This window comes from Urocampus carinirostris, chromosome 13, assembly GCF_059441175.1.
Source record: "Urocampus carinirostris isolate Australia breed hairy pipefish chromosome 13, RoL_Ucar_1.0, whole genome shotgun sequence".
NCBI lineage: Eukaryota > Metazoa > Chordata > Actinopteri > Syngnathiformes > Syngnathidae > Urocampus > Urocampus carinirostris.
Genome location: NC_142361.1, coordinates 28,253,146 through 28,280,898, shown reverse-complemented (window position 1 = coordinate 28,280,898; position 27,753 = coordinate 28,253,146). Strand labels below are relative to the sequence as shown.

At 40.2% G+C, this 27,753-nt stretch overlaps 1 protein-coding gene across 6 annotated transcripts in view; it reads right to left on the bottom strand.

Annotated features, from left to right (window-relative positions):
- LOC148354250 (A-type potassium channel modulatory protein KCNIP2-like) overlaps window positions 1-27,753 on the bottom strand; it is a 170,444-nt gene that overhangs the window by 19,260 nt on the left and 123,431 nt on the right. Inside the window, exon 1 of one of the 6 annotated variants that reach the window (XM_088350624.1) lies at window positions 12,775-12,918. The exons of 4 other annotated variants lie outside the window; for them this stretch is intronic. In XM_088350624.1, the coding sequence (XP_088206750.1) occupies window positions 12,775-12,910 (136 nt within the window). In that variant the 5' untranslated portion in view covers window positions 12,911-12,918. Of the gene's footprint in view, window positions 1-12,774; window positions 12,919-27,753 lie in introns of those variants that run through there. One more of the 6 variants, XM_088350625.1, reaches the window with a different exon arrangement.

The following is a 27,753-nucleotide window of genomic DNA, read 5'->3' as shown; positions in this document are numbered from 1 at the left end:
TCATTTTAACTTCTTTGCTCTAACCTTTTTTCCTTTTCTCTCTTTTCTCCTCCTCTCTTCCTACCCTTTGCGCTTTCTTTTCTCTTTTCTCTCCTTCTGTCTTTCTATTTCTCTTTGGATTTCTTTCTTCCACTCCCTTTCTTTCCCCCTCTCTCACGACTTCTCTTTATATCTCTTTTGTTTCTCACGCTCTCTCCCCCTCTTTCTCTTATTTCTTTATCTCTGTTTTTTTTCTCTTTAATCTACTAGTCCGGCCCCTGGCAGAATGTTTGTCCTATCGTGTGGCCCCCGAGTTAAAATGAATTTGACACCCATGCTCTACGGCAATACATTAAGAAAGAAAACAGCAGTGACAGCAAAAATGAAGCCAGATTTGATTGAGGAAATAAGGAGGAGCCGATGAAGTCCGGTGGGGATCCATTAAGACGTCAAAGAACCGAGTGGGTGGACTTTCACAAGACTATTAAGGCTACATAACAGTATCCTTAGGCGACAGATGAGCCAAGCAGCAAGTTTGATTACACATTACACAGAGGCAAGATGTGATGAAAAAATAAATAATAAATCAACAGCATGGCGTATTTGCAGGGGTCGAGCAGTGGTTAGCAGGTACTTCACAGTTATGGTTTATGAACCTCTAATTTTAATAAAACAACCGTTTCCTCCTCGCGACAAAAGTGTGCACCATTGCAGCGGTCCGTTTGATTACCAGTTGTGTTTGTACGTGGCTTCCCAGAAGCATGGGTTTACACTATATATGGATGGGTACAACTGTGGCAATTTCTCTGTTGGGGCGGCAAGTAATATTGAAATGTTCTAGGGAAATAAACCAATAATGGTCTTTATTTTAGAGTAATCACAGTTTGCCTGTGTCTTTCGTGTCTTCTCTACAAGTCCCACAGTGCTTTGCAGCATCAAAATATCGTAGTAATACATACAGGTAAACTGATTAATTGTGTTATGCTTTTTCTGTTAACTTGTCGTATACGGTATAACGTATATATCAATACAGTACAGAAATGTATCCACTTAAGAAGTAGATACTGTGTCAAAAGCAGATGGCGCCAATGAAAAGGATTAACAATCAGTTGGTCAGGTCATAAGTCGGAAGTTACCGGCAGTAAAAGAAATATATAAATATGTGTTTTTCTTTCTATATAAAAATATAGTTTAAAAAAATTCAAAATGGGTGATATTATCGCTTATATTAGTAGAAGAAAAGGATCAATTAAAAGTAATTTATAAAAAATACTAGTACCTTACTTGGAAATATTTTCAGCATATGGGATGATTTTTAAAATCATATTTATTAAATGATTTAAAATTTATTTTTGTTTTTTGTTTTTTTAATGCATTTATTAGTTTGCCGTTCAGGCTCAATCCAAGACACATCTATATAGATAAATAGACCAATCATTAGATCTAGATCAATAGATTATCTGTTGGCCTGGAGAGGTGCCACCAGGATGTACATGCACAAGATACACCACAGGAAATGGTGTTCCTACGACCCATTTGGTTAAGGGATCCAACCAACTAGATCGATAGATGATAAATTAAACCATTAATTTATTATATTGCTTTAATTGTCACGATTTGCTTCTAGTGCTTCATCTTTTGCTTTTTAAGTAATCAAAAAGTTGATTTTATAAGTTGTGTTACCTTAATAATGCCACTTTTTCTTATCTACAAATTTCCCTCCCCATTTCCGTTTTAGCTAGGAAAATAGACTGATTGCACATTGCGGAAAATCCACTTAATATGGGTGGTTATGGAACAGAAAACTGCAAAAACCGAGAGAATACCTTTCTTTCTCATGACAAAAGGTCCCAATACAGAAATTGTATTCAATATTGACTTAGAATAATAAGTTCATTAAATCAATAAAAACAAAAGCTATTCACCAAAATATATTTTCTACATAATAGGACAAAGCTCTTGTGAGATCGATCTCCCTCTGTTCAGCCAAAATACATCAAACTCTCTGAAGCGTCTTGATTTAAAATGATGCTTTCGATGAGCCTAAATTAAACCAAGCGGCACCACCCTGTGTTCATAACACTTTTCCACATCATTATATTTTCACGTGCCATTGAGTCAGATTACACGAATCATTACACCTTTTCATTCGCACACAACTCGAGAAGTGAGACAAACATTGTGTGAAGAATATCACTTTGTCTCTACGGCACTCTTGTTGGGACAATTAGATATAATGAAAGTCACAAATTCCCGCAAGAATCCATGCCCTTGTGTTTCTGGATTTCCCAACTCCAAGAATCAAGGAATATGCGGCATCATATCACGACTAAGTGTTTCTAAGAAAGAGCATCTTCTCAGGGATTAACCTGATTTTAATAAACGTATGCATCGAAACACATGATCCCTTCAGACGTGCATGAGTGTATAATCAAAGCAAGCAGGCTGCGACTTCAAGACGTTTAGCCGAGTGATCAAAGAAAATAACTAATATGCACCATTTCATTCATGATTTTTTTTCCCCCATCCAGTAAAGCACCAGGCTGTATTTATCTTCCAGGCTTTGTAGGTAATTGACCAGAAAGGAGACAAGACCCACTTGCGTTACGTTTCTCTCAGTTTTATTGGAAGAAAGGAAAGGGTTGCCCCCACGATCCGGTGATCGCTGGGCGTGGGAAGCAGGTCGCTCTGAACGCGGAAGTGGGACTTCCGTGGCGAGCGATGGCAGAAAAACAAGTCGATAGCCGGGACAGGAGAGCAAAAATATGGTCGGGATCGGAAGTCAAAAGCCAAAAAAGGAGAGTAGACGTGGTCGAGGACATAAAAGGTTGAAAGCCGGGACGGGAGAGTAGACGTGGTCAGGATCAAAAACGGGTCGAAGCCGGGGGACAGACAGGAGCAAAAAGTCAGGGTCGAAAAAAAGGCTTGCCTAGTGTGAACTGAAGTTCGCAGACGGACTGACAACAGGGGACAGATAGGACTGGGTTTGAATAGGGACAGAGAGCCAATCCGAGTCCGAGGCAGTTGGCGCCAAAGGAGTGGGCACAGGTGATGCATATCGGTAATCATGACAGAAATAGATATATCGTATTCCCCCCAATTTTTTGGGTTGATCCATTCAAAAGCCACCTGTATTAAGTGAATGTCTGCAAAGTAAGAACTATATATATATCGTAGATTAACACAATTAGTGTATTTACTTGTGAGCATTACAGTTTCCCACAATTCAAATCTTTTTAATACTGTGGATTTGTTGAAAAGAGATAAATGATACATGCAAACTCTAGCTTACTGGCTAAAAAAGCCTAATGTGTATTGGATGATTTCTCCTAGATACTTCTGTTTTATTTCTTGACAACATGGTAAAAAAGTCACAGTTTTATCCATCCATATATAGTGTAAGTCTGTGTGTTGGGCAACTTACGTAGGAGCACAACCGGAGGACAGACAGAACCTTGCAAAATTTGAGAGAAAATTAGCACAGTATTGTGTTTATTTTTCATGAGGGACATCTAATAAAATCATCCTTTATTTTATAAATAATAAGGGCTTTTATTCTTCCGTGTGTTTATTTTTGACTCGGTGGTAAGACTGGCAAGATAAAAGCCGAGATGTGCATTTTCTTTAAAGTTTTACCACAGAATATAACGGCACAACGGAACAATGGCTCAAAATTCACAAGTGTGTGATCAAGATGGCTGACAATTGCATTTCTACAAAACTAAACAGGAGTGGAAAATCCTCAGACAATAATGAGCCAGGCCGGGTTTTATTTCTGAGTCAGAAAATGGGATCATCATATGAATTCCTGTTAGAACAAATGTTCTTTGTTTTGGGGGATTTATACTTTACTTTACTTATATTTTTTTTATTTCCCATGGTTAAGGTTTTTGGGACTGTCCCACAGTTTTGACTGTGGACTTGTGACACACAGCCTTGTCCTGTATCACATCTTTTCTCAGTTTATTTGTAATAAAAACCTAAACGGAACTGTTAACCTCCAGCTATTGTTTAACCATTCTCCCAGCATGAATGTCAAATGAACACTCAGAGAAAGAAAAGTCCTTCCTTCTTCACACAACACATTGGTGCGTTTGGGAATTAATGAGAGCAAATGACTAATTCTCGGATTTTTATCTTATTCCCAAACACGCTCTAACTATGTACAGACCTGCAGGCCATCACAACTTGACTGCACTTCACAAAATAACAAAACCATCAGCTCTAATTATAGCTCCTCGGCACAACACAGTCCTTCTATCTTCATTTTGAAGCAGCCTCAAGATTACTAAACCCCTTCGAGATCTGAGGAGTTTCTCAAGGCAAAGAGAATGCAGCCAGCGTGTTGATACTGCGCACTGCTGAAGATTAAGACCCGACGAGCGCTTTCAAACATTGACTGTGTCACTTTGTTAACCGGTTTCACACTTTTTGATTGAAAAGTATCGCATTACTGCGATACTGAGGTGGATATTTCTATTTGAGTTTATGTTTGTAATAGCCATGGATGAGCAGGGATCTACAGTATCTAGTAGGACAACAAAGCTGACAACAAAGTAGACTGGTTGCTAGTAAATCCCTAGAAACAGAATGCTAGATATGATCCGTACTCCAAAGATAGGTTAGTGTACTTTCAGAACAAAAGAAACATTAGGGGTGCATTCACCCACTGCAGAGGTTAATTGATACTCATTAACGCCGAGTGCACACTGCATCCGGAACAGCAGCAAATAGAAAATTATTGTCGACGTGTCAATGCACATATTGCCTCTGCAACTGATGTGGTCCCTTGTGATTCCCCTGCGGACTGCCGCAACTTTATGAAAGCTTTCTTTCTCTTATTGGTACCGAATACGTGATTTTATAAAGCTAAAGGAAGTACATGAGTACAAGTGAAAAGGGGAAATATATCAGTAAAAATAAAGGTCAACATGCTAACTGTTTGGCTGGTCGGACATCTCATCTCATCTCATTAGCCGTACCGCTTATCCTCAGTAGGGTCGCGGGGGGCTGTAGCCCATCCCAGCAATCATCGGGCAGTGGGCAGGGGACACCCTGAACTGGTTGCCAGCCAATCGCAGGGCACACAGGGACAGACAACTCAATCGCTCATTCACACCTAGGGACAATTTGGACCGGCCAATTCACCTGAAATGCATGTCTTTGGAATGTGGGAGGAAACCGGAGTGCCCGGAGGAAACCCACGCAAGCACGGGGAGAACATACAAACTCCGCACAGAAAGTCTGGAGCTGGATTTGAACCCACGACAGGTTCCCATGACATGAACTGTGCCGCACAAGCGCTAACCACTGCACCGCCGTGCTGCCCTGGTCGGACATTTAAAAAACAAAAAATAAAATAAAAGTCAATAAAGTTGATAAAACATAATTACATATTGTCATGAACCTGAACAGGATCAGGACCCAAATGTGTGCCGTTTCTCACACAAGCCTTTTATTTTACAGGAAATGGGGAGTCATGCACGTTAGGCAGTAGTCTGGTGTGGAATGATAGGAAGCCAGAGGTCTACGAGATCGATACAAATTGCCCGAGCAGATATCGGACAGATGGGGTCGATACCGAACAGGACGGAACAGACAGGATTGATATCAAAACAGGTTATCGAAAATGAACATTTTATGTTAGTTTTGCCGGGGGATCAAATAGATCAAAGCCAGGAGAGAAAGCTTACTACGTGTTGTGAGTCATAATTTTATTCATATTTAGTTTCTTTTGTCTTTTATTAGCATATTTGGTATTGGAGTAATCCAAAAGTAATTGAAAGTAATCAAGTTAAAGTAACCCTACCCAACCCTGATGTGAAATGAAACGAAAACAAACTGGTTTACACCATTTACTGCACTTTTAAGCAGTGATTTGATGGCAGACACCTACTTATACAACCTTTTCTTCCTCTCACTGTTTTCCAATTTTCCTTATATCTAACTTTCCTTGGCCCCTTTAACATTGTAAAATTATAAAGGCAATAAAGCACACGAAATCATAATAAAATGAGATGTGGTCCCTCTCAAGCACAATCGAGTCAGTGCAGATTGACGGAACAGGAAGAGATCGGGCTGGGGCAGAGTAAGAAACCAAACAGCTGTGGGCTGTTGGATGGCTATGCTAGTGTTTTTTTTTTAATTTTGCATTTTTTATGTACATATAACCCGACCCCATGATTTTGGTATTGTATTCTATAGTTCCCAATCCGGATTATATGTGAACATATTAGGTAATTGTTATACATAAAAAAATTCAAATGTGAAGTCATATATGTAGAAATCCCCTTGGCCCTCAAGCTAGTTTGTTGTTTGATCTTACTTGTTATTTTTAATTTTCTATACACACACAAACACAAAAGGGGAAGGAAATTCACCCTACAAAATACATCATAACCCACACAAATAGTTACACTTGGTGCCCTGTTTAGGTGTAGCATGCACCTGTCATCTTGGGCGTGACCCGTAGGTGGCCATGACGCATCATAGCAGAATGCCGTACAAACTAATGCCAGCTGCAGTTATTCACAAGAGATAAGAAACGCAATGGTTAAAGCAAGGCCACCAGAGGGCAGTATTAGCCTCATTTTTAAGCTGACTTGGTGAGAAACGTGCTCACATTTCAAAGCATTTACAAGCACTTCGTCTCAAAAACCTAAATTCAAGCATTTTCAAGGATTTCAAGCACCCGTCTGAACCCTTAGTATTCTAAAAACACACTAAATGCGCAATGGATTCCATGCAGCATCCGCAAAGACAATTCCAGATGCAGTTGTGTGCATGAGCCGTAAATGAGAACCATTAGAAGTGACTCTTTGACACTATTTACACTCTCATCTAATAATAAACATTGTGAAACTTGGCAGCCGGGTAAATTAATTTGCATGGACAGCAACATGTTGACCGCCGTTACGGATCAATCGCTTCAAGGACCCAGCTGTAGCCGTTACGTACACTCATCTTTCTGTTCGTATCTGCAAAACTGTCACTTCTTTGAAACATGGCACATCGTTCATTATTATGAAAGGTATGGTAGAACTTAGCCAGAGCCATTGAAACCCTGAACTCCCATCTACAACGTTCATGAACATAATGCACATGTGCAATTGTTACGTACTACTGCCATTGCGAATATTCAAATATTTATTATATAGCATGAATATACTATTTTTTACTTTTTTATCTTTTATTTTCATCTTTTTTGTTGATCTTACTTTGCCCTAGAAAGAGTAGTTCTTTATAACCATTGTATAGGCATTTAATTCATTCATTCATTCGTTCATTTAATTTGCTCTACTTGATACTAAAGCAATATAAATCACTCATTTACAGAAGATTTTATTTTGGTCACCCACTAAGTTAATCATTAAGTCATATGATTGTTTTGGAACTTCAAGTTCTTCTTTAAAGTAGAGCTGAAAATAAACTTTACTCAAACAGTCTGGCTGATTATAATTTTAATACATTTCAAATACTGTAAGTAACTTCAACCAAACAAACACTTCCAGTTCAACACTTCCATCTTTTCAACAACTATTACTTTTTTGTTACTGGTTAGAGAGTAAGGATACCCGTTTGATATGCATTTCTAAAATAATATATGATGTTATTACGATGTTATTACAGTGAACCTTTGAAAATTGTGGGGGTTACGTTCCAAAAAGAATCTGTGATAAGCAGAATGCGTGAAGTAGAAATCTTAATTTTTTTTACGATTATTTACAATTGAATACTATTAAGCAGTGAGATGAAAGAACATATCCCTTTTACAGGCCCAGTTATGTCATGAACCGGAACAGGATCAGGACCCAAATGCATGACGTTTCTCACGCAACATGGGAAATGGGGAATCATGCACGTTGGGCAGTAGTCTGGCGTGGAGTGAAAGGAAGCCAGAGGCCGATGAGATCGATACCAATTGCCCGAGAAGATATTGGACAGATGGGGTCGATACCGGACAAGACGGGACACACAGGATTGATATCAAAACAGGATATCAAAAATAAACAGGACAAACTAGACAGGAACAAAACTGGAAACCGATATTAAACAGGACAAAATAAACGGGAAGAATACCGGACAGGAAATACCAACAGGAAACAGGACCGAGTCTAAACCCATGTCTTGAGGGGCAGAGGTTTGTTGACGGACTGACAAAGAGTGAAAGTAGTGAACTTGAATAGACTTAAAGCCAATCTGTCAACGAGGCGCAGCTGGCGCCACACGGGCGGGGCCAGTGGCAACCGTGACAAGTTATTTATCAAATAAAACTACTTTATATTGTACCTGTAAACATATCCTTTCTAAGGGATGTTTGCAGAAGACATTGCATTTTGAAATCAGTGAAAGGTAAACTGTGTTATGGCAAGAGATACACAAGACTTTTGTAGAATTCAAGAGTGAACAGTCGAAATGCCAATCAAAATGACACTCTCTTTTATACTAAGAGGGCGGGCTATGTTATTGCCAGGTTGTAATTACTAGAGAAGGGTTAGAAGGAGCTCAGTCAGCCACTAAAACATTTGCCCTGTATAATGCCAATGAGTTGTTTACATACATAAATTAGAGGCTGATTTTAAAAATAATCAGGCAGAATTGATCATGACAATGGTTTCTCAGTTCTCAATTAGCAATCAAATTTCCTAAAAAAATCACAATGACCCCCTAACGGCGAGCTTTTTTCAGAGCTGGTCTGTGGGCTACTCAAATTACCTTAGAGGGCTAGCTGGTGCCTTGTGGGCACCATGTTGGTGACCCATGTTCCGTTTTTTCTCTCCTTCTTTTCGTTCCAACTTGTTGTTGACTCCTATTCATCTTGTTTACAAAGTTTCCCTTCCTCCAACAAACCGATTCAAATGATCGCCTCACAGCAAGCTCTGCACACGTCTCATAATGACCAAGATCATTTGCCTCAGGTGTTTTGGAGGTTGAAAACAAGTTAGGATCTCTCAAGGACCAGAATACTTTATGGTCTTTGCAAATTTAGTTAGGAATGGTTGTTTGTCTCAATATCCAATGCAGGTGATTGGCCGATGGTCTTTTGAGTCCCCCTCCTCTCACTGATGACTCTAACGAAGTTAAAGTCTGGACGGGAGGACGGACAGACAGACGAAGACAAAGAGGAATGCTTTTCAGCAGTCAACTCCATTGATTTAGTGAATCGTCCTTTCCTTTCTTTTACCACTTTTGTCCTTCATAACTCTCAACTCAACTTTGGGAATCCACTAAAATGATTTAAGCACATCCATAAATCAATCCAGGTGGCTGTTATACAAGCTTAATTTCTCTTTATTTATCATGAGAGACTCAAGAGAATTGACTGCTTCTATCTTAGAGACTGAAGGTCCCTTTTAGTTCTCTCTATTCTAGGCAATGTTCATAAAAGCTGTGGCTTGAGGTGTTTGAGGTCGAAAAGAAAAAGAAAAGAAAAAACACATTAACAAATCCAAATGATCCATTAAAAGACTTGAAACCAGGGGTGGGCAAACTATTATGGGTGGCAAAAAAATTGTAGCCAAGCCAGGATGAAAAGAAACGATACAGTCTTGATCTGTTACCTTGGCAATGCATGAGGAAAGGTAATTATATATTTAACGTATGATTAAATATAACACGTACATAAGAATTTCTGCATGTAATCAATCAGAATTAAAGCAAATAAATTAATTATGGCCCCTTTTTAAGAACTCAATTTGAGCATCAACAACCTCAAAATGCAAAATTGTTTTCTTTATCATGACAATACTATATGTTATGTATATCTTAATCAAAGGACCAAATATTAAGTTTGAACTTTAGTAGACACTGAAAAAAGGCGAGAAGACACCAATGGCTTTTCAACTTTCAAGGAGGACAAGTAGAGCTCTCTGATAAGAAATAATAATAATAATAACCCTTTCTTGAGCCCTCCTCTGAGCTCCCTATTTCTTTTAAATCGTTAAGGTTACAAAAAAACAAAAACAACCCTAAAGGGTGTGGGTATCGAAGAACAACAACAAGGATCCAATCGTCAAAATAATGAACAACAGTGAGTCAAATATGGAACTGACATCCTATGAAATCGCCTTTGCACTCGTCCAATAGTAACAAACTTGCATCCATCCATCCATTATCTGCAACGTTTTTCCTCAGTCGGTCGTGGGGGTGCTGGAGCCTATCCCAGCCATCTTCGGGCAGTGGGCAGGGGACACCCTGAACTGGTTGCCAGCCAGTCGCAGGGCACACAGGGACAGACAATTCGCTCTCTCATTCACACCTAGGGACAATTTAGAGCGGCCAATTAACCTGGCATGCATGTTTTTGGAATGTGGGAGAAAACCGGAGTTCCCGGAGGACACCCACGTAAGCACGGGGAAAACATGCAAACTCCACACAGGAGGTTTGATCTCATGACCTCAGAACTGTGCCGCACACGCGCTAACCACTACGCCGCCGTGCTGCCCAGTAACAAACTTATCACATGATAAAAATACAAATAAAGAAAAAAATCCTTTAAAAAATGAGATTTACATGAATTCAATGTCAACAACGCAGTACACAATATTTTTATGAGAAATGTATTCTTATTGGAGAGTGGTCCACAAGGGGACACTGGGGACCCAACTTTTTTCTTTTAATTTGCAGTACTTATTTTATATTTTTGTTCAGTGGACCAGATTAAAACACCTCACGGCTCATAGTTTACCCATCCCTAGACTAGTATGTAAAAGTAATAAAAATACGTTTTATTAGATATCTCAAGACAAAACAAGCAGTATTCATACAAAAAATACAAAGTCAAGTCATGTTTATTTGTGATGCCTCAATCACAAGAAGTCTCAAAGGGGTGCACAGACCACAGACTATTGCAAACTTCAGACTATTTTCACACCATCCCCTGATCTAAAACCTACATGAGGTCAAGGAGAAACTCAAAAAGCTCAACATGAGGAAAATTAAGAAACCTCGAGAAGGGACCTCACATGAGAAAAAACAAAACAAAACATTATTCTTACCCAATTGTAAGAGAATTTCTTTAATTTGATACTTTCCTCGAGTAACTGTATTTTTAACCAAGGTAATTCAAAGTATTATTTTCTTTATTTTTGTATTTTTTAATATATACAAAACAGTAAAATAAACCTTGTTAATTCAACACTCGTAAGTAGGGACCATACAGTATGTTCACTTCGGTACTGTTAAAAGTTTACTCTTAAAGTGTTAACACGTTTACTGAGTACACCTAAAATACCTAGTGTTAAAAAAACACTTAAAGAGTTAACTTTTACCACTACCTCAGTGAACATTTAGTCCTTATTTGACATATCACTCGTACATTTAATATGAAGTAAAATTGGACAAACGATCCATGCTAATTTCATGTTTTGTTATGTTTTTGATCCTTATAATTTTTGTAATTTTTTTGTACTTTTTGCGCAGTGGGCCAGATGAAAAAGTGTGGTTGTCTGCATGTGGCCCGCGGGCCGTACTTTCCCCACTTTGGATTCAAACACCATCAATTACATGCAACAAATAAACACTCAAGTGTCTTGTAAAACATTTTCCCAGGAGAGCTGAAGCTCTTAGAGTCACAAGGGGAAAACTTCTCCGGTTCTTTTTCTCACATTCTGTTCTAATCAAGCGTTTCAATACTTGTAATCATGTGCTGATGGCATACGTGTTTAAAAACGGTAACTGCAAAGTGGTTTGCTGTGAAGCAGCAACAGAACTCATATAGTGAGAAAATTGCTGTTAAGACCAATTAAATCCAAATAGGATCCAACAATAGAGACCTTCAAAGCACACTGAAGACACTGAAAGCACTTCAGCTGGGATGAGCAGTATTATTTATTCAGTTTTATTATTACAGAATATTCTGGGCACATATGACCTACAGGAAAATAGTCAGTCAAAAGCGTGGACAATCTCTTTTATTAAAGTAGGCTGGGCTGTGGAAAAGTTCAAAGTACTGGGGAAATCCCTGCTTTACACCAGACATGTGTCCAAGGCGGGTCTGACAAGTAAAACTTAATGCCTTCTAAATACAATAAAAGCACTACATTGTAGAGCCTGAATAACAACTGAATGAATAGCCATATCAAGAAGGTGAGTAATTATATCAAGAATAATTACTTTCATCAATAATCATGAAGTGCATTCATTACTACTAAATAAGTGAAGGATTGTAATTGATTGGAATAATAAATGGGTTATAAATGGACAACTCATACCATCATGACTATATATACAAAAATGTATTATTGTGTTAATTTTGTAAAACAGGAATCCCCAGTGTGGTCCTCGCAGGCACTAGGTAGCCCCTTAAAATCAGCCAAGTAGCCCGCGCACTGGTTCCGAAAATAGCGATGGGTCATTGTGATTTTCTAGGAAATGGATTCCTTACCTTAATGAGAAATCCTTGATGTGATTAGTGTCTTTAAATGCAGGATAAAACCACTTTCAATTACCCGATAGTTTATATTTGTAAATTACTCAATGCCCATTTACAAAGCAGATGTTTTAGTGGTTGAATGAGCCTATTTTAACACGACTCTAATTACTACAATCTGTAATAACATAGTAGTAACATAGTAAGTACATCATTTCTTTAATAAAATACATATCCGACTAGTAGCCCTTCCCACTAATCAGTCACAAAAGAAGTAGCTCTCAGCTTTCCACATCATCCACCAAAGTCCTCGCGAGGTGCAGAATGTAGTTTTTCTGAACTTGTTCCCCGTCAAACTTTGTTACAAGAATCATCCATCATCACAGCAGCTCGGGGGGCATGCACCCCTTCCCTCACTCGCTTACCATTCGTCTTACCTGCCGTGGTAAGGTCGATCAGCCCCAAAAAGTGCATCAGTTTAAGGGAGCTGCACACCACCAGGAGGATGCCCACCGTTTGCAGCCCCTCCACCTCCCACTTGTCTCGGAAGAACAGATGCATCGTCCTCCTTCTCCGATTCTGTCAAGCAAAAAGCTTGCGCCCCCCCGTCTCGAACCCCGGTGTCAATCTCCCTCCATACGGTATCCCGCCTTCCTGAGACCGGTCAGCATCAGTCTTCTGGTTCTTCAGAGATGCGGACTTGTTATTCCTCACGTCCCCTCATCAGGAATGGGAAATGTGAGGGAGTGGGTGGGGGGCTATGTCTACTTGCCGTTCCGCCCCAAGCCCCCCTGCCACTTGGGGGGCTTGTCAAAGGTGGTTTGAGTTCCAGGTGAAGTTTAAAGAATTCATTGTGCCTCGGCAGTTATTTGCTCTTCCTGGATGCCGACTCGAAAACTGTTTCCACTCTTTTGTGTGTCATACTCCTCCCTTGCTCGCATCAACTCTCACTCTCTTCCCATTGCGTCCCGCCCAACGCTTAATTGGGCCAGTGATGCTTTGAGTGAGGGGAGAAGGAGGAGAGTAGTACTAACATCTATTTGGGAGGGGGGAACCCAAAAGGATGAGTGTAATAAACTTAACATCAAACATACGCGCTGCTGGATTTACTTACACCGATACTCACAACTACAGCCAGCAAACACTAATTTTTTACAGCAATTGCTCATTTTTAAATTCAATGTTCGGAACCAAAGTGCATAGAAGCCTGGCAACACATACGGCAATTTTAGCAGCCAGCCAAAATAGTAATCGATTTTTTTTAATTCAATGTTAGATACCACAGTGGGTAGCAGCCCGACAACACATGTGACAATGTTGGCATCCAGCTGGTAGAGTAATCTATTTTTTTTTTTCAAATTGAATGTCAGGCATCACCGTGTATAGCGGCTCGGCAACTAGTATGACAATTTTGGCAGAAAACTTACACGGTTATCAATTTTTAAAATTCGATGTCGAATAATGCCAAAGCCTGTGTCCAATATAATTTTAAATATACCATTTAAAATTCCCCTCCTTCCCGCAATTACTTAAGAGTGTTAAGGCTTAAGTTGTCTTAAAAAATGGTTTCAAAACAAGGTGCAAGCAAAGTTATTTTGTAAAAATGTCACCAAATTCTGAAAAGGGGGATACCAACGTATTTACCTTCAGTGCAGATGACGCTGCGCAAAGAAAAAAAGAGTGTGCACCCTGTGTATAGCTGCGCCTATCCCTACTGCTCACCTAATCATACGCTTTGCTAAAGTTTCTGGGTAAAACGTGTGTAAACTTGAAACCATAACTAGATGTAATATACCTTACAAACGTTTGTTTTGTGTTTGTTTATTTTGTGACTTTTCATCATAAAGTGTCCCAACAATGAATATAGACTGTTTAATGTAAAAGGATTATTTAGTGATTTACAGCCAAAACTGTGTTTGTTGGTGTGACACCTTGATTGTAAACCGTAGTCAAACTTGGGTCTTATAGAGACTGGACCAAACCACAGGAACAGTTAGCCCTGACTTGGTTTTGCACGTGGAACAAACAAATCTGGATGAAATGAAATGTTTGAAAAATACTGAAGCTCTATTTTATCTCTGAGCCATATGTACTCATGAAGAGAGCCATATAAGGCTCACAAGCCATATGTTGCCGACCCGTGCAGTAGACTTTCTTGACAATTTAAACATTAAGGAATGAAACATTTTCGACAAACTTTGTGCTTCAAGATTCTATTCAAACACAATGTGCAGTTTCTCACAAAGTGTAGACAAACACAAGAGTAATGAATGGAGACGTGAAGGTGAGGGGAAAGAAAATAGCAGCGACGGGGAGGACAAGGGGCCAAATCGCAAAAGTAAATGATGAATCTGGGTAGATGGCGGCGGAAAGGACAAAATTAGGAGAAGTGGGGAAGAGACTTGTGCAAGCAAAGTCAGCGGACAAAGTCACAGATGTGGCCTTCCTTTTTCCCCGAACGCAACGTCAACACACTTGCGCGAGCAAACACAATCTGGCTAAGTCGACGCCTTGTGTTTGGAATTTGATACGGTGGCATCTGTCGCATTGAAACGTTTTATCAAGTGACTTTGAGATTTTATTAACGAATCGCTGTTTATGACAACGTGCTATTTTTGTGAGAGTTTGATAGAAGTAAGATCTTCAGCCTGAGCACAAACAGGGCCAGACCCAAATTCTCTCTCACTGACTTATTTTTTTTTACTATCCACCAGTCATTTTTCTCTGTTTCTTTTTCTGTGTGGATGATACGCACAATAGATTCCGTCCACCTTAAGCGCCAATGAGCCCGCATCCGTATCCTCGTGCTCGACATCCATTGCGGGGATCTCCATGTGAAAATGAAACAATAATGGGTGGATAATTAAAACAAAAAGTCAGCGAGACCCGAAGCCCTCCTGCTCCTGAGTCCTCACAAATAAAATATCAAAATTTGGGTTCACTTCGCCTATTTTTGTCTATTTGTTGGGTTTAGGTTGGTTCGGGCTTTAAAACCAGCTGGCTGGGTTTTAATAAGCCCAATCTTACCTCTAGTTTGGATTCTACCAAAACTAAAGCACAGTATTAGGTCGAACCTCAATACTCATTTAACACCAAATAAGATGCTTGAAAAGGGGTACCTCATACATTATTTTGCTTTACTTCAAAAAAGAAAAAATACTGTAGAAATACTACAAATATATAACTACAGTATCATTATAATACAAATCGGCTATTGAAGAAATATTACGATAGAAATACTACAAAAATACAACTACAGTAACATTAAAAACACTTAACTACAAAAACACTACTATTGAAGTAATACAAAATAATACATGTATGAGGATACTTAAAAATACTTTTTCAGAAATAGTACAAGAATACCATTACAGTAATATTATAGTACAAAAATACTACTACAGAAATACTACGACAAAATTACTACAAAAATACTACTACAGAAATACTGAAAAATTACAACTACGGTAGTACTACAAAAATACTACAGATATTCTCGAAAAATTCTACTATGGATGTACTACAAAACTATACAGCTATAGTGTACTTCAAAAATACAATTTAGGGAATAATACAAAAATACTACTGTAGAAACAGTACTACAAATATAAAATTATTACGACGTAAATACTACAAAAATCTGACTTCAGAAACGATACAAAAGTTCAACTACAGTAATACTAAAAACAAAAATTCAAAAAAATTGGAGAGGTGTCCGGGATAACCCCTTGGCTAAATTTTTTAACCCAATGCTGCACCCTACACCAAATAGTTGCCCACCCCTGTTTTATACATATATTGCCTGCTCAACAGTGTTAACGTAACTCCCGTCAATGCCATCAAATACTTTTTTTTTGCAATTAAAGTGATAACGTGTAATAATTTACTACTAGAGGTCATTAAAATGGCGGCGCCCTCTGTTGGCTGCGGCTGCATCGGCTCGCTACAACGGGTCAGGTGTATCGACATTTCGTTCTGTGTACATTGTTACAAAGAATGACAATACAAAGGAAATTATTATTATTATTATTATTATTATTATTATTGTAGCATAGAATGGATCTGAAGAATGTGCTTTTAAAGAAGACACACTATGGAAGCCTGAAAGATACCACTTCACATAATTAGGAAGCCTACTTCCATATTTCATTGAGTTAGCAAGGATTATTTTTTCAGCCGGCAGCAAAAGTCAAAGCGAGCTGTGTATACCCTGAGCAGCTGAAAAGAGCAAATAACAGGAGTTGGTCAGAGCTGGTTTAAGTGGCTAACTTTGGTGGCTAGAGCGAGAAACTACTATAAAGGTTAGTAAAAGACTGCAAAAGCAAAGTAGAATTTGTCAAGCGTCACAGAACTTAGTGACATTTGCACCGAGCATTGGGCCATCGCCTATAACCGGGTGGCGAAGATGACTGGCTAGAGAAGGAGCCAGTGTTAGAAAAAGTAAGATGCCTGAATGACGGGACTCAGCTGCCATCACATAAAGGGTTCAGCTTCGTGCAATAAGCTGCAGTTAGGAACTAAAAGCACCACCGGGATAAACTACTTTCGCAAAATCATCTTTTGGGCTTCCGTTGTAGTAACATGGTGACCAAACATGTTAACAATTTCAGAGGGTTTTTTAAGATGTAATTACAAATTTCTAAACCCGTGTCTTCATGTTTCTGAGTGAGTAACGGTATGAAGTCTCATTTATATTAAGTTTTATTTTATATAATTGAAAGAAACTCCACTTTGTATAATACACACTGGGGCTTTAAAGTTAATAAACTAAAACATAGGAAGCACATGGCGCTAATGCTAATGGTGACACAAATATTAGCAACTAGTGACGCAGAGCAAGTGCAAGGACTAACATTAAGTAGCTACACCAAGCTAGCATAAACGTCTAATAAATGTACCAATTCCCGTCCCAGATCCAGCTAGCAAAATTGGATTTTATATGTATCTCAATACACTTCCAAGCATAATGCTTTGTTTTCTACAACCTTTTATGGTCTGTATTTACTGAAGACTTCATTTAGTTTACTTCCTCACCTTAGGAATGAAACCATAAAACAGACTCCTGTTTTTAGATGGGCATTAAAAAAACCTCAATTAAATTTTAATTGACTAGCTCTTTTTATTAAAATTTTAAAGGGAAGTACCTTTCCTTTCCTCTCTAAACGTTTTGAAGTCATGGCCATGCTTGTGGCGAATTAGCAGAAAAACAATCCTTAGTGGAAGTCGGTAGCAGGGTAGACATGTCCACTTTGTTACATCATGCCTGGGGAGGTTTTATACATTTATAAAACGTCATTGTACAATAAATGCATAGAGTTTATGGGTAGTAAATTGTGGTGTGTTCCCAAGTTCATGTAGGGGTTATTATTGTTAAGAGGAAAGCCTTTTTTCTCATCGTGTGTTTGTTCTAAATTCATGTAGGAAGAGGATAGGTTGGTCGAAATTAAACTTAGAGATAAGCATTTCCTTTTATTACAGTATATATTCTGGGCACCTAGGAGCTACATGGCTGATAATTACTTTCATACTGGAAAGGCGGTCCATTAGCATAAAATAGAAGAAAAAAAACCTAAAGAAATCAAATCTTCCGTACTTTTCTTTTATGGGATCAGCTTCAGCTAGAATAGGTTTGATATGATCACATTTAAGGCCATATTTGACTACAAAACTCAAGGCACATTAAAATGATAAAATTTTATATATCATTTATAAATCAAATTAAGTTATAATGATGCCCAAATGTGAATAAACAAAAAATACATATTTTTATTCCAAACTCTCAACTAGAGGTAAGATCGGGCCTAAATAATTCAGCCAGACCCGACCCGAGTCACGGGTATATAAACCCAAACCGAGCCCGAAATAAACCTGAACCTTTAATTTGCCGCCAAACTAAACGTGAAGCTTTTCTTCAGCGCCCATCTGTGCGTATTGGCTGAACTTTGCAGCCTGGGTTTTACTTCGGGCCGAGTCCGTCAAATCGAGTGTGCGCTGCAAGTGTCGCGCCAAGATAAACGTCTCGGCGTCGAAGTGCGCATTTCGGTATCGTGCAGCGGACGAAAGTGAAAGTGAAACGGAACGAAACAAAAAGAAAATCATATTCTGTAGATTACGAGCTGCAAATAGTAAAATATTTGACCAGAAAGCAGAAAAAAAGTTTGTAAAGCTTGTAAGCTATTGGTAAGAAGTAGAAATGACATCTGACACGAGGGAGGGAGAAGAAGGAAACCGCGTGTCTTTTACCCAGAGGAGGAAAATGTCTACGGATTTAGTGATTTGGAGCTAAACTGATAGTTCTGTAAGGATTTTTAAAAATCTAAATAGTTACTTGATCAAAAGTAAGTGCATGCTGTGCAGATCATCCAAGAAGGGGAAAAAAGAAAAGAAGAAAAAAAAACGGCAAGAGAGAGAGAGAAGACATTTTAAGCCCCAACCCAGCCCGAATTCTGGGTCAGTTTGGGTCCGGTTCCGATCCCGGCCCAATATGTTACTTGTAATCCCTACGCAATCAAATATGGTTGTGAATTGTATAAGTAGCCTGAAGGTTTAGCTCAGAGGTCTCCAATGTGGGGCCTATGAGCACCAAGTAGTTCCCTGAGTAATCTCCCACCTTTGATGGGTCATTGTGATTTTCTAGGAAATTTGATTTGTAACTGGCAGGAGAAACAATTGGCATCATTGGTGTCCTTTTGAAATTGGCCTATAATTGATATAAATTAATCACTCGGCGCCCTTATATGAGATTTTTTTAGAGATTGACTGAACAAATTTTAACCTTATTTCTAATAATTACAACAATGTAATACCATATTAATAACATACTTTTTTTTTTTTTTTTTAGAAATTCTTTGCACTAATTAGTAACATAAAAATAAACTAGCTACTGAAAAGGTTAGTTCCTGGTAGCATTATGTTCTGCCAAACCAGCCAATAAACACTTGGTGGTAACCTTAATTGAAGGTATAATTCAGGCAGTTAATCTCTTACTACAACTTACTACAATCCCTATAAAGCAGTACAGTCTATTACCACACTGCAAACACTCAATCAACAGAAGTGTCAAAAAAGTCAAGTCATGTTTATTTGTACAGACGCTCCCCTACTTGCGACCAATCGACTTACGAAAAACGGTAGATACGAAAAATTTTTCGGGATGTCAAAAAATATACGGACATTTTGTATTGTGGGCACCTTTTTCTGAGTACAGGACAGATTCAGATTCAGATTCAGATTCAGATCTACTTTATTGTCATTCTAGTACACGTGTATACAGAACGAAATGTCGATGCATCTGACCCCCACAGTTTCCTTGAATGTACAGATATAAATAATGTTGTATTGTATTTTGGCTACGTGTAGTATTTTACCATAGTGCCGATAGTGCAAGAAGAGTAGCTAACCAGATGTGCAATATGGGCAGTCAGGTTAACAAGTCAGGTACACAGTAACATTAACACTGTAACAATAACGCTGTAATTACAATAGTGCAGAGAGCAATGTGCAAGGAGTGGCAAGCTATAAAAAAAACTGCCAGTAGTGCAAAAGTCAGATTAGCAGCCGTTTAGATTTAAGTTAACTATATGTTAGATTGACCATTTAACAGTCTAATGGCCAGGGGGACTAGACTATTGCGGAGCCTGGTGGTCCTGCACCGCACACTGCAGTACCTCTTCCCAGAGGCTAGCAGAGTGAACAGTCCATGATGGGGGTGAGAGGGGTCCCCGGTAATGTTTTTTGCATGGGATAGGCAGTGCTTCTGGCCAATGTCCTGAATGGAGGGAAGTGTAGTCCCGATTATTTTCTCTGCTGTCCTCGTTACCCTCCTCACACTACCCCAGTCGGTAGCGCTGCAGCCTCCACACCACACAGAGATACAGCTGGTCAGGATACTCTCTATGGTGCCCCTGTAGAATGTAATGAGGGAGGGTGGGGGCAGGTGGGCTCTCTTCATCCTCCGCAGGAAGTACAGGCGCTGCTGTGCCCTCTTAACCAGTGATGCAGTGTTTACGGACCAGGTGAGTTTGTTTGTAATGTGCACCCCTAGGAACTTGATACTGCTGACAACCTCCACAGCCTTGTTGTTGATGCAAAGTGGGGCATGGTTGGGCTGGTTTTTCCTAAAGTCGACAATGATCTCTTTAGTTTTGTCGACATTCAGGACCAGGCTGTTGTCCCTGCACCAGCCCACCAACTGCTCCACCTCCTCTCTGTAGGCCAGGTCGTTGTCATCCCTGATGAGGCCCACCACTGTTGTGTCGTCAGCATACTTCACGATGTGGTTTGTGGCGGACCTAGGGACGCAGTCGTGTGTCATCAAGGTGAACAGCAAGGGGCTTAGGACGCAGCCTTGGGGGGAGCCCGTGCTGAGGTAGATGACATCTGAACTGTTCTGACCTATCCGCACTGATTGGGGTCTGTCACAGAGGAAGTCCAGCAGCCAGTTCCGCAGGGGGGTGTTGAAACCCAGGAGTCTCATCTTGTCTACCAGATGTTGTGGGATGATGGTGTTGAATGCTGAACTGAAGTCCAGGAACAGCATCGGCACATGGGTGTTCTTCTCCTCTAGATGTGTCAGGCTCAGGTGAAGCGCAGAGGAGATGGCATCCCTGGTGGAGCGGTTTGTCCTGTAGGCAAACTGAAAGGGGTCGAATGAGGAGGGGAGACTGGAGGTGATGTGCTCTTTAACCAGTCTCTCAAAGCACTTCATTATGATAGGAGTCAGTGCAACGGGCCGGTAATCGTTGAGTGATAAGATCTGGGGTTTCTTTGGCACTGGGATGATGTTGGCAAATTTGAAGCATGATGGTACTTTGGCTTGGTCTAGCGAGGTGTTGAAAATGTCTGTTAGTACACAAGCCAGCTGATCGGCGCACTCCCTAAGTACCCGCCCCGGAATGTTGTCCGGGCCTGGAGCCTTCCTTGTGTTGACCCTTCTCAGGGTCTTCCTCACGTCAGATGAGTCCAGGTGGAGTGCTCTTTCGTCCTGATTTGGAACCGCTTTCGCTGCAGGGGTGCCGTTTTGTGCCTCGAACCTTCCAAAGAATTTGTTGAGGTCATTCAGAAAGTCCATGCTAGTGTTCTGCACTGGGGCGGTGGTTGACTTGTAACTGGTGATGGCCAGTACTGTAGTGCTTCTTTCCTCCACTAGTGGTGTATGCTGCTTTCAGAATTCACCCAGCATCCACCCCTAAGAAGAAATCTGCTTCCTCTTCCTCGTTCGTGTGTAAACATTCTATAGAGTATCTCCAGCGCGCTAAGACCTTATTCATTGTTATTGTTTAATATCTTGTACAGTGGAACCTCGGTTTTCAAACGCCTCTCAGTTCGAACAAATCGGAGTCCGACCAAAAATTTAGAGAAATTATTGCTTCGCTGTTCGGTCAAAAAATTGGAGTTCGAACGCCGGTACTGCGTGAGTGCGTACGCTAGGGTGCGATGCTGAGCGGCGTACGGGTGTAGATCGTGTAGATCACCCCCCACCCCACGTGACCAACTGTTATCGCGTGCGGACGTGCTTCGTTCGTTTTGCTTTCGCTTTTAATATAGATGTACAAAGTGTTTTAGCCCCTAATTATGCCTCCGAAGAAAGTCAGTGCAAGCAGCAAAGTTGTTACAGGTGAAAAAAGAAAAGTAGTGCGTACAACTATTGCATTTAAGAAAGAAATAATAGCAAAATATGAAGAAGGTGTGCTAATCTTGCTAGGGAATACCCCACTGTCCACCTGCGCCTTCTGCTGACCACCACAAAGGTAAGAAATCCTATTCATAATTCTTTTGTTTATCCTTTTTTTTTTTTTTTTTTACACGTTCGTGTTAGCGTAATCTTTGGTACGGAAGATTACGATAACGCGAACGTACGATTAGCCTGGGTTAGCTTTGTTTACGTTAAACATTCAAGTTAAACATTCAGGGTGATGGAACGGAGCCCAACATTCAGGGTGTTGGAACGGAGCCCCCTTTCCAATGAACACGCTCACCACTTGTTGTGGAGACCCGGGTGCTAAATGACTTGTAAACGACCTGATTTTTTTATTTTTACACGTTCATGTTAGCGTAATCTTTTGTACGGAAGATTACGATAACACGAACGTACGATTAGCCTGGGTTGGCTTTAGTTTATGTTAAACATTCAAGGTAAACATTCAGGGTGTTGGAACGGATTAAAACGATTTACACTATTTTTAATGGGAAAAATGATTTCGGTGATCGAACAAATCGGTTTTCGAACAGGGTTCTGGAACGGATTATTGTCTAGAACCGAGGTTCCACTGTACATCCATTCAATATGGTTGGTGTAAAGTGTAAAGAAGAAGCGAGCGTTTCTTTTGAAATTAAAGTGGAAAAGCTTGATGCCACTTTCTACCATGGAGGAGGAACTCTTGGAGCTCATCTTCCAAAAGTAACTAACCTTTTTTATCTTTAAAGAGCATATTATTTCATGATTTTTTTTTTTTTTTAGTACAAAACAATACAGGTGACTCATATAAACCTTAAACATACAAAATATAGCACTGAAGCTACTTACGAACAAATTCAACTGACGAACGATCGTTCATAAGTAGGGCAGCGTCTGTATAGCCCTTAATCGCAAGAAGTCTCAAAGGGCTATTAGGGGCCCATTTCATACAAAAATTGAAATAATGAAATAGTTAACTTCTCTTTTCGGTTAACCCCCTAAATAACGTGGCCCAAAAAAAGAAGGATGCATAGTTCGGCTTTTAGCTAGGCCTCCAGGTTTCAAAATGCCACCATTTGCAAAAATAATTCTCCCTAAGATATCATAAACAACATCATGATAGATCCAAGACCATAACAAGAAACCTGCCAGATGCTCCCTGCCTCAGCAACTCGTCGAAAGTTAATTGATGGATGTTACCCTGTCAATCCCTGCAACTGTTTTTAGCTTAACTCGCCCTAGTTATATGCCTTGTCACTTCGGGCCCTGTAACGATTTATGGCTCGTATGTTTATCATGTGCATGGCTGCTCTCACGGTCAAGAAACAGAATTGTAGCCCCATTGTTGTCCGTCTGAAATTTGCACGTGGTTGACAGGTAATTAGTCTGAGTTCAAGATTCTCGAATAAATGGTAGATTCCAATTTATTCCTCAACGATAAAGAAGTGAAGTTGGGAATGGATCTGTTTTTTTAGATTACATTTTTCAATTTCGGACAATTGAATAACAATCAACTTATTCTCCTCCTGCTCCTTCAATAGATTTATCTTCATGAGTTTTTGTAGCTTCTGCAGTGTCCTTGTTTACTCACGCAGGACGTCTACAGCTAGCGGTAATCGTTATGTTTAGAGTTTGAGGCAGTCGCCTGCTTTGTTTGAGTGCAAATTTGTACCGACTCGGTTGCTAGCTGCATTTAGAGACAAGTATCTCCGATGTGGCCACAAGCAGTCATTGTTAGCTGGAGGCTAGCACCGCAGAATTTGTTGCTAACATAAGCACCACAAGGTCAAAGCAAACAAAACTAGGTTTCCTCAACTCCTGATTAGACCAAATGTTGATAGTTTTTTTTTAAACTTTGATCAAATTGAACGTGTTTTTGGCTGATAAAGCAAAATTAACACTTAAACGGTAAGGTGGAAAAACACAGGACACATAAAGTATTTTTATGGTAGTCGCTATTTTGAATGGCGGAGTTCGGGGCGGCAGTAGCTCAAGAGGTAGAGCGCTCGTCTTGGGATCAAGGGATCCCAGTTCGAATCCTGGCTTGTCCGTGTTACATGTCGAAGTGTCCTTGGGTAAGACACTGAACCCCTAATACCCCCAATAAGCAGGTTAGGTCTTACATGGCTGCAATACAAGGCCGCTATTGGGAAATGTGAAGCACACTGTAAAGCGCTTTTGGAAGTCATTGACTTGAAAAGCGCTATATAAATGCAGATCATTTCATTTTCATTTCATTTCATTCTCCAAAAAATAGTGATTGTAAATATACTGTGAGGAGAACGTAAAACTGCTTTATTTAAAGTAACATATCGTTTTTGTCTGTCTGTCATAATTACTAACTCAGGTCACCTGGAGCAATCATGTGGCGCCTGGGTGGGCGCCTTCTGATTGGCTGGCACTTCTCTCTTGAGCGCGCTGCGTCCAGAGGCCAGTGTCAGAGTGTACATTTGTAACTCTGTGTGTTTCTCCTGATATCCCGTTCATTTAAGAACTCTGCTTACCCGTTTCTGCCTGCCTCCGATCCGACCTGTTTCCGTCCCACGCTTCGATCTCCTCTCCAGCCCCGGTAAAACACGACCTGCCAGACTTCCGCACTACGATTCCGGACTCGTTCCGAAGTTATCTTCCCGGCGCCGCTGCTGACGTCTGACGGCCATCACGTCTCCAGCAAGCCCTGAACGCTTCCTTAATAAAAGACTTAAACGAATGCTCTGGGGTCCACTGGTCTGTTCTGGTTTCCTGATACTCGGAAAAAAATAATTACTGGTAGTTAGATGATCACGTTACTGAAAAACAAGGTTGTTACTCAACGGTGTTGTTTCTAATAGCGTTATTCCCAAAACTGACTGTCTGCAACCAAAATGTTTCCACTCGAAAATGATACAAAAGTCTATGATAAAGAGCCGAGCACCACCGCCAAACCAATACCGTGGGCCTACGAAGATTTGGGACATGCGACTTGATTAGACAGCATGTGCTGTCATGAGCAAAGATCGATTCAAGTCTGATCGCTCGACATACGTTGTGCATACACCGACGGTCGTGTTTAATTAATCAGACCGTGTAGCTTTCCAGAAAAGGATGACATATTCAGGCCAGACACCTTTTGTTGTCGGAGAACTCAATCAGCGATGAAAGTGGACGGATGCAACGGCTGCTTGAGTGTCTTGTGAAGACTGTTGTCATGTTTCTCAGCAAAAATGAAAGATCAATATACTGTCTTACAAACATGCTTTTTTGTTTATTTTGGATGAGAAACATCGGTGCTTTCCGAGACAAACCGACAGGAATAACTTGACATTCAACCAATTCAGGATAGATTGTACTGATATACTTTTTCACTTCCAATATGCTTTAGATATTGCAGGCAAGTGTTACGATCTGCAGGTGGACTAAAATGCCGAGAAGGGAACAAAGTAGCGAACAAAAAAAACAAAAACAGTTGTCTCAAAACGACTGACAAAATGTCCGAACCAAGAAATAAATAAGCCAACATGGAATTGGCAATGGCAATGACCCAACAGCAGAGGCTGTCTGAGCAGTCAATATAAAGAGTTAGGAGTTGGGATATTGGACACAGATGTGCACAGTGCAGCCATTTCCCTCCAGTTGGGTGCCCTTTGGGTAGTAATGTGCTCCTCTGCTCAAATCCCTGAAGCGTGTGCCGAGCATTTAAGATGAGTTGTTCGTGAACCGCAAGTCGATGTGTGTGTTGATGACACAAGTGGTGGCGTTTGAAAGCCTGCGAAGCAGGTGTACCACATGACTGATTCAGGAAATGAATCGCTAGTTTCAAGTGTGGTTTGAAATGAAATTGGCAGAGAAACACCCCCAGAGTTGAAAAGTCTACTTCAGTACTGTGAATCACAGAACTATGCACTTCCAATTGACACATCTATGCACCCCTGCTTTATCTGTTCCTTGTAAAATAGTTTTTTACTAAAGTAGTTTGTCACGATTTCCCATTCCCTTCACCCGGGCCCGCTCATTTGGCGCCAGCTGCTGCTTATTGCCTGATTGGCTTCCCTCCTATTTAAACTCAATGCTCTCATTCACTCCTAGTCAGTCCGTCAACGAATCTCTGCACTTGCAAGACATGTATTTTGACTGTCTGGTATCCTGCTTGTGTATCCAGTATTCTGTATCGATCCCATCTGTCCCGTCCTGTCCGGTATCTTGCTCGTGTATCCAGTATCCGGTTTCGATCCCTCTGTCCCGTCCTGTCCGGTATCTTGCTGTTGTAACTATTATCAGGTATCGATCCCGTCCTGTCCGGTATCTGCTCGTGTATCCTGTATCTGGTATCGATCCCGTCTGTCCTGTCTGGCTTCCTGTTTTCCCACGCCTGATTTCTCTGTCCCACTTCTTTTTTTACCCAGAAGCTCTAGCAAAGCACCTAGAGCTAGACCAATTTGATCGCGTGAGCGGTAGGAATGGCCAGAGCTATACTGTATAAGGGACGTGCACTCTTTCTTCTCACCCAGCGCTGAAGGTCAATACGTTTGTATCCCCCTTTGCAATATTTTGTGACATTTTTAACAAAAGAACTTTGATTCCGCGGAAACTATTATCATTATTTAGAACAAAAAGGATCCTTAGCACTCATAAGTTACTGTGTTAACCTTTGTCTGGAGAAAGGGCTCTGTAGTTTTGTTGAATTTTGTCTTACAAAGTAAGGTATAGCAAAAATCTATATGTTTTATATTTTGGGGCTCGTTGGTTTAAAAAAGTTCCTGATCCCTGCACTAGACCAACAGTGATACAAATGACATACGACAAGGCACCAGACTTTATGTCATGATAACACCATTATTAGTCATGGTGCCACAGCACTGATTTGCATAGTGCATTCTCATAGCTTAGCCAGTCTCTCCACTTCTTCACTTGTGCGTCATTAACCTCTTGGTTTAATATGTATGAACACGTAAAAGAGCTTGAACAGTATTTTGTTGAAATCCATTCTAGTTTCTTTATTCTCTAAAATTTAGTGGTGAAAACTTGCAAAGTGAATTGGCTTTGATAAATAGTCTTTCCACTTTTTCAAGCTTCACTCAAGGGCAGAAGAACTTCACTAGCACCTCAAAAGGCTTTGTGAAGGTGTGTGAAGTCCTTACTTCAGGATGCTACTTCAGGCTGACCTGGTTTAAAATGTACTGCAGCATATCTGCAAGCCACCCCAAGAGACGTTGGGTTCTGTTGTCATCTTGAACACACACACACTGACTCGTGTACACAAGATTTGGGGGGTTAATATGCGCCATTTAATTTGTCACTCTGAGGCATAATTTGGCCTGAAGCCAAAGCCAGCACATAATGAAAACGTCCATATTTAGACGTCCAACTGAGCAATTATTCCCCTCAAAACGGATTAAAAACAGAATCTCTATGCGTGCAAAGACACCGAGGAGGTCATTGACGAATGATGCTTATATCTGGCTGGAGTTTCCAATTAAAAAAGCAGCGTTTGAATGGATCATTAGTTTTTGAGGATATTTTTAATCAAGTAACGTGATCCGCCCGAAAACCATTTGAGCCACAAAACCCGTGTGTATATACATTTTATTTTGGGTCGGGAAGTCATTATTAATGTATAAATATGGATGGTCCACTGTGTTTATAAAATATGTATGGAAATTTGATCAATACTATTAAGAATTAGATGAGGTATTTACCTCCGGCATAAGCGCACTAAAATACATCGCCTGTTCACATACTGTACTCGCTC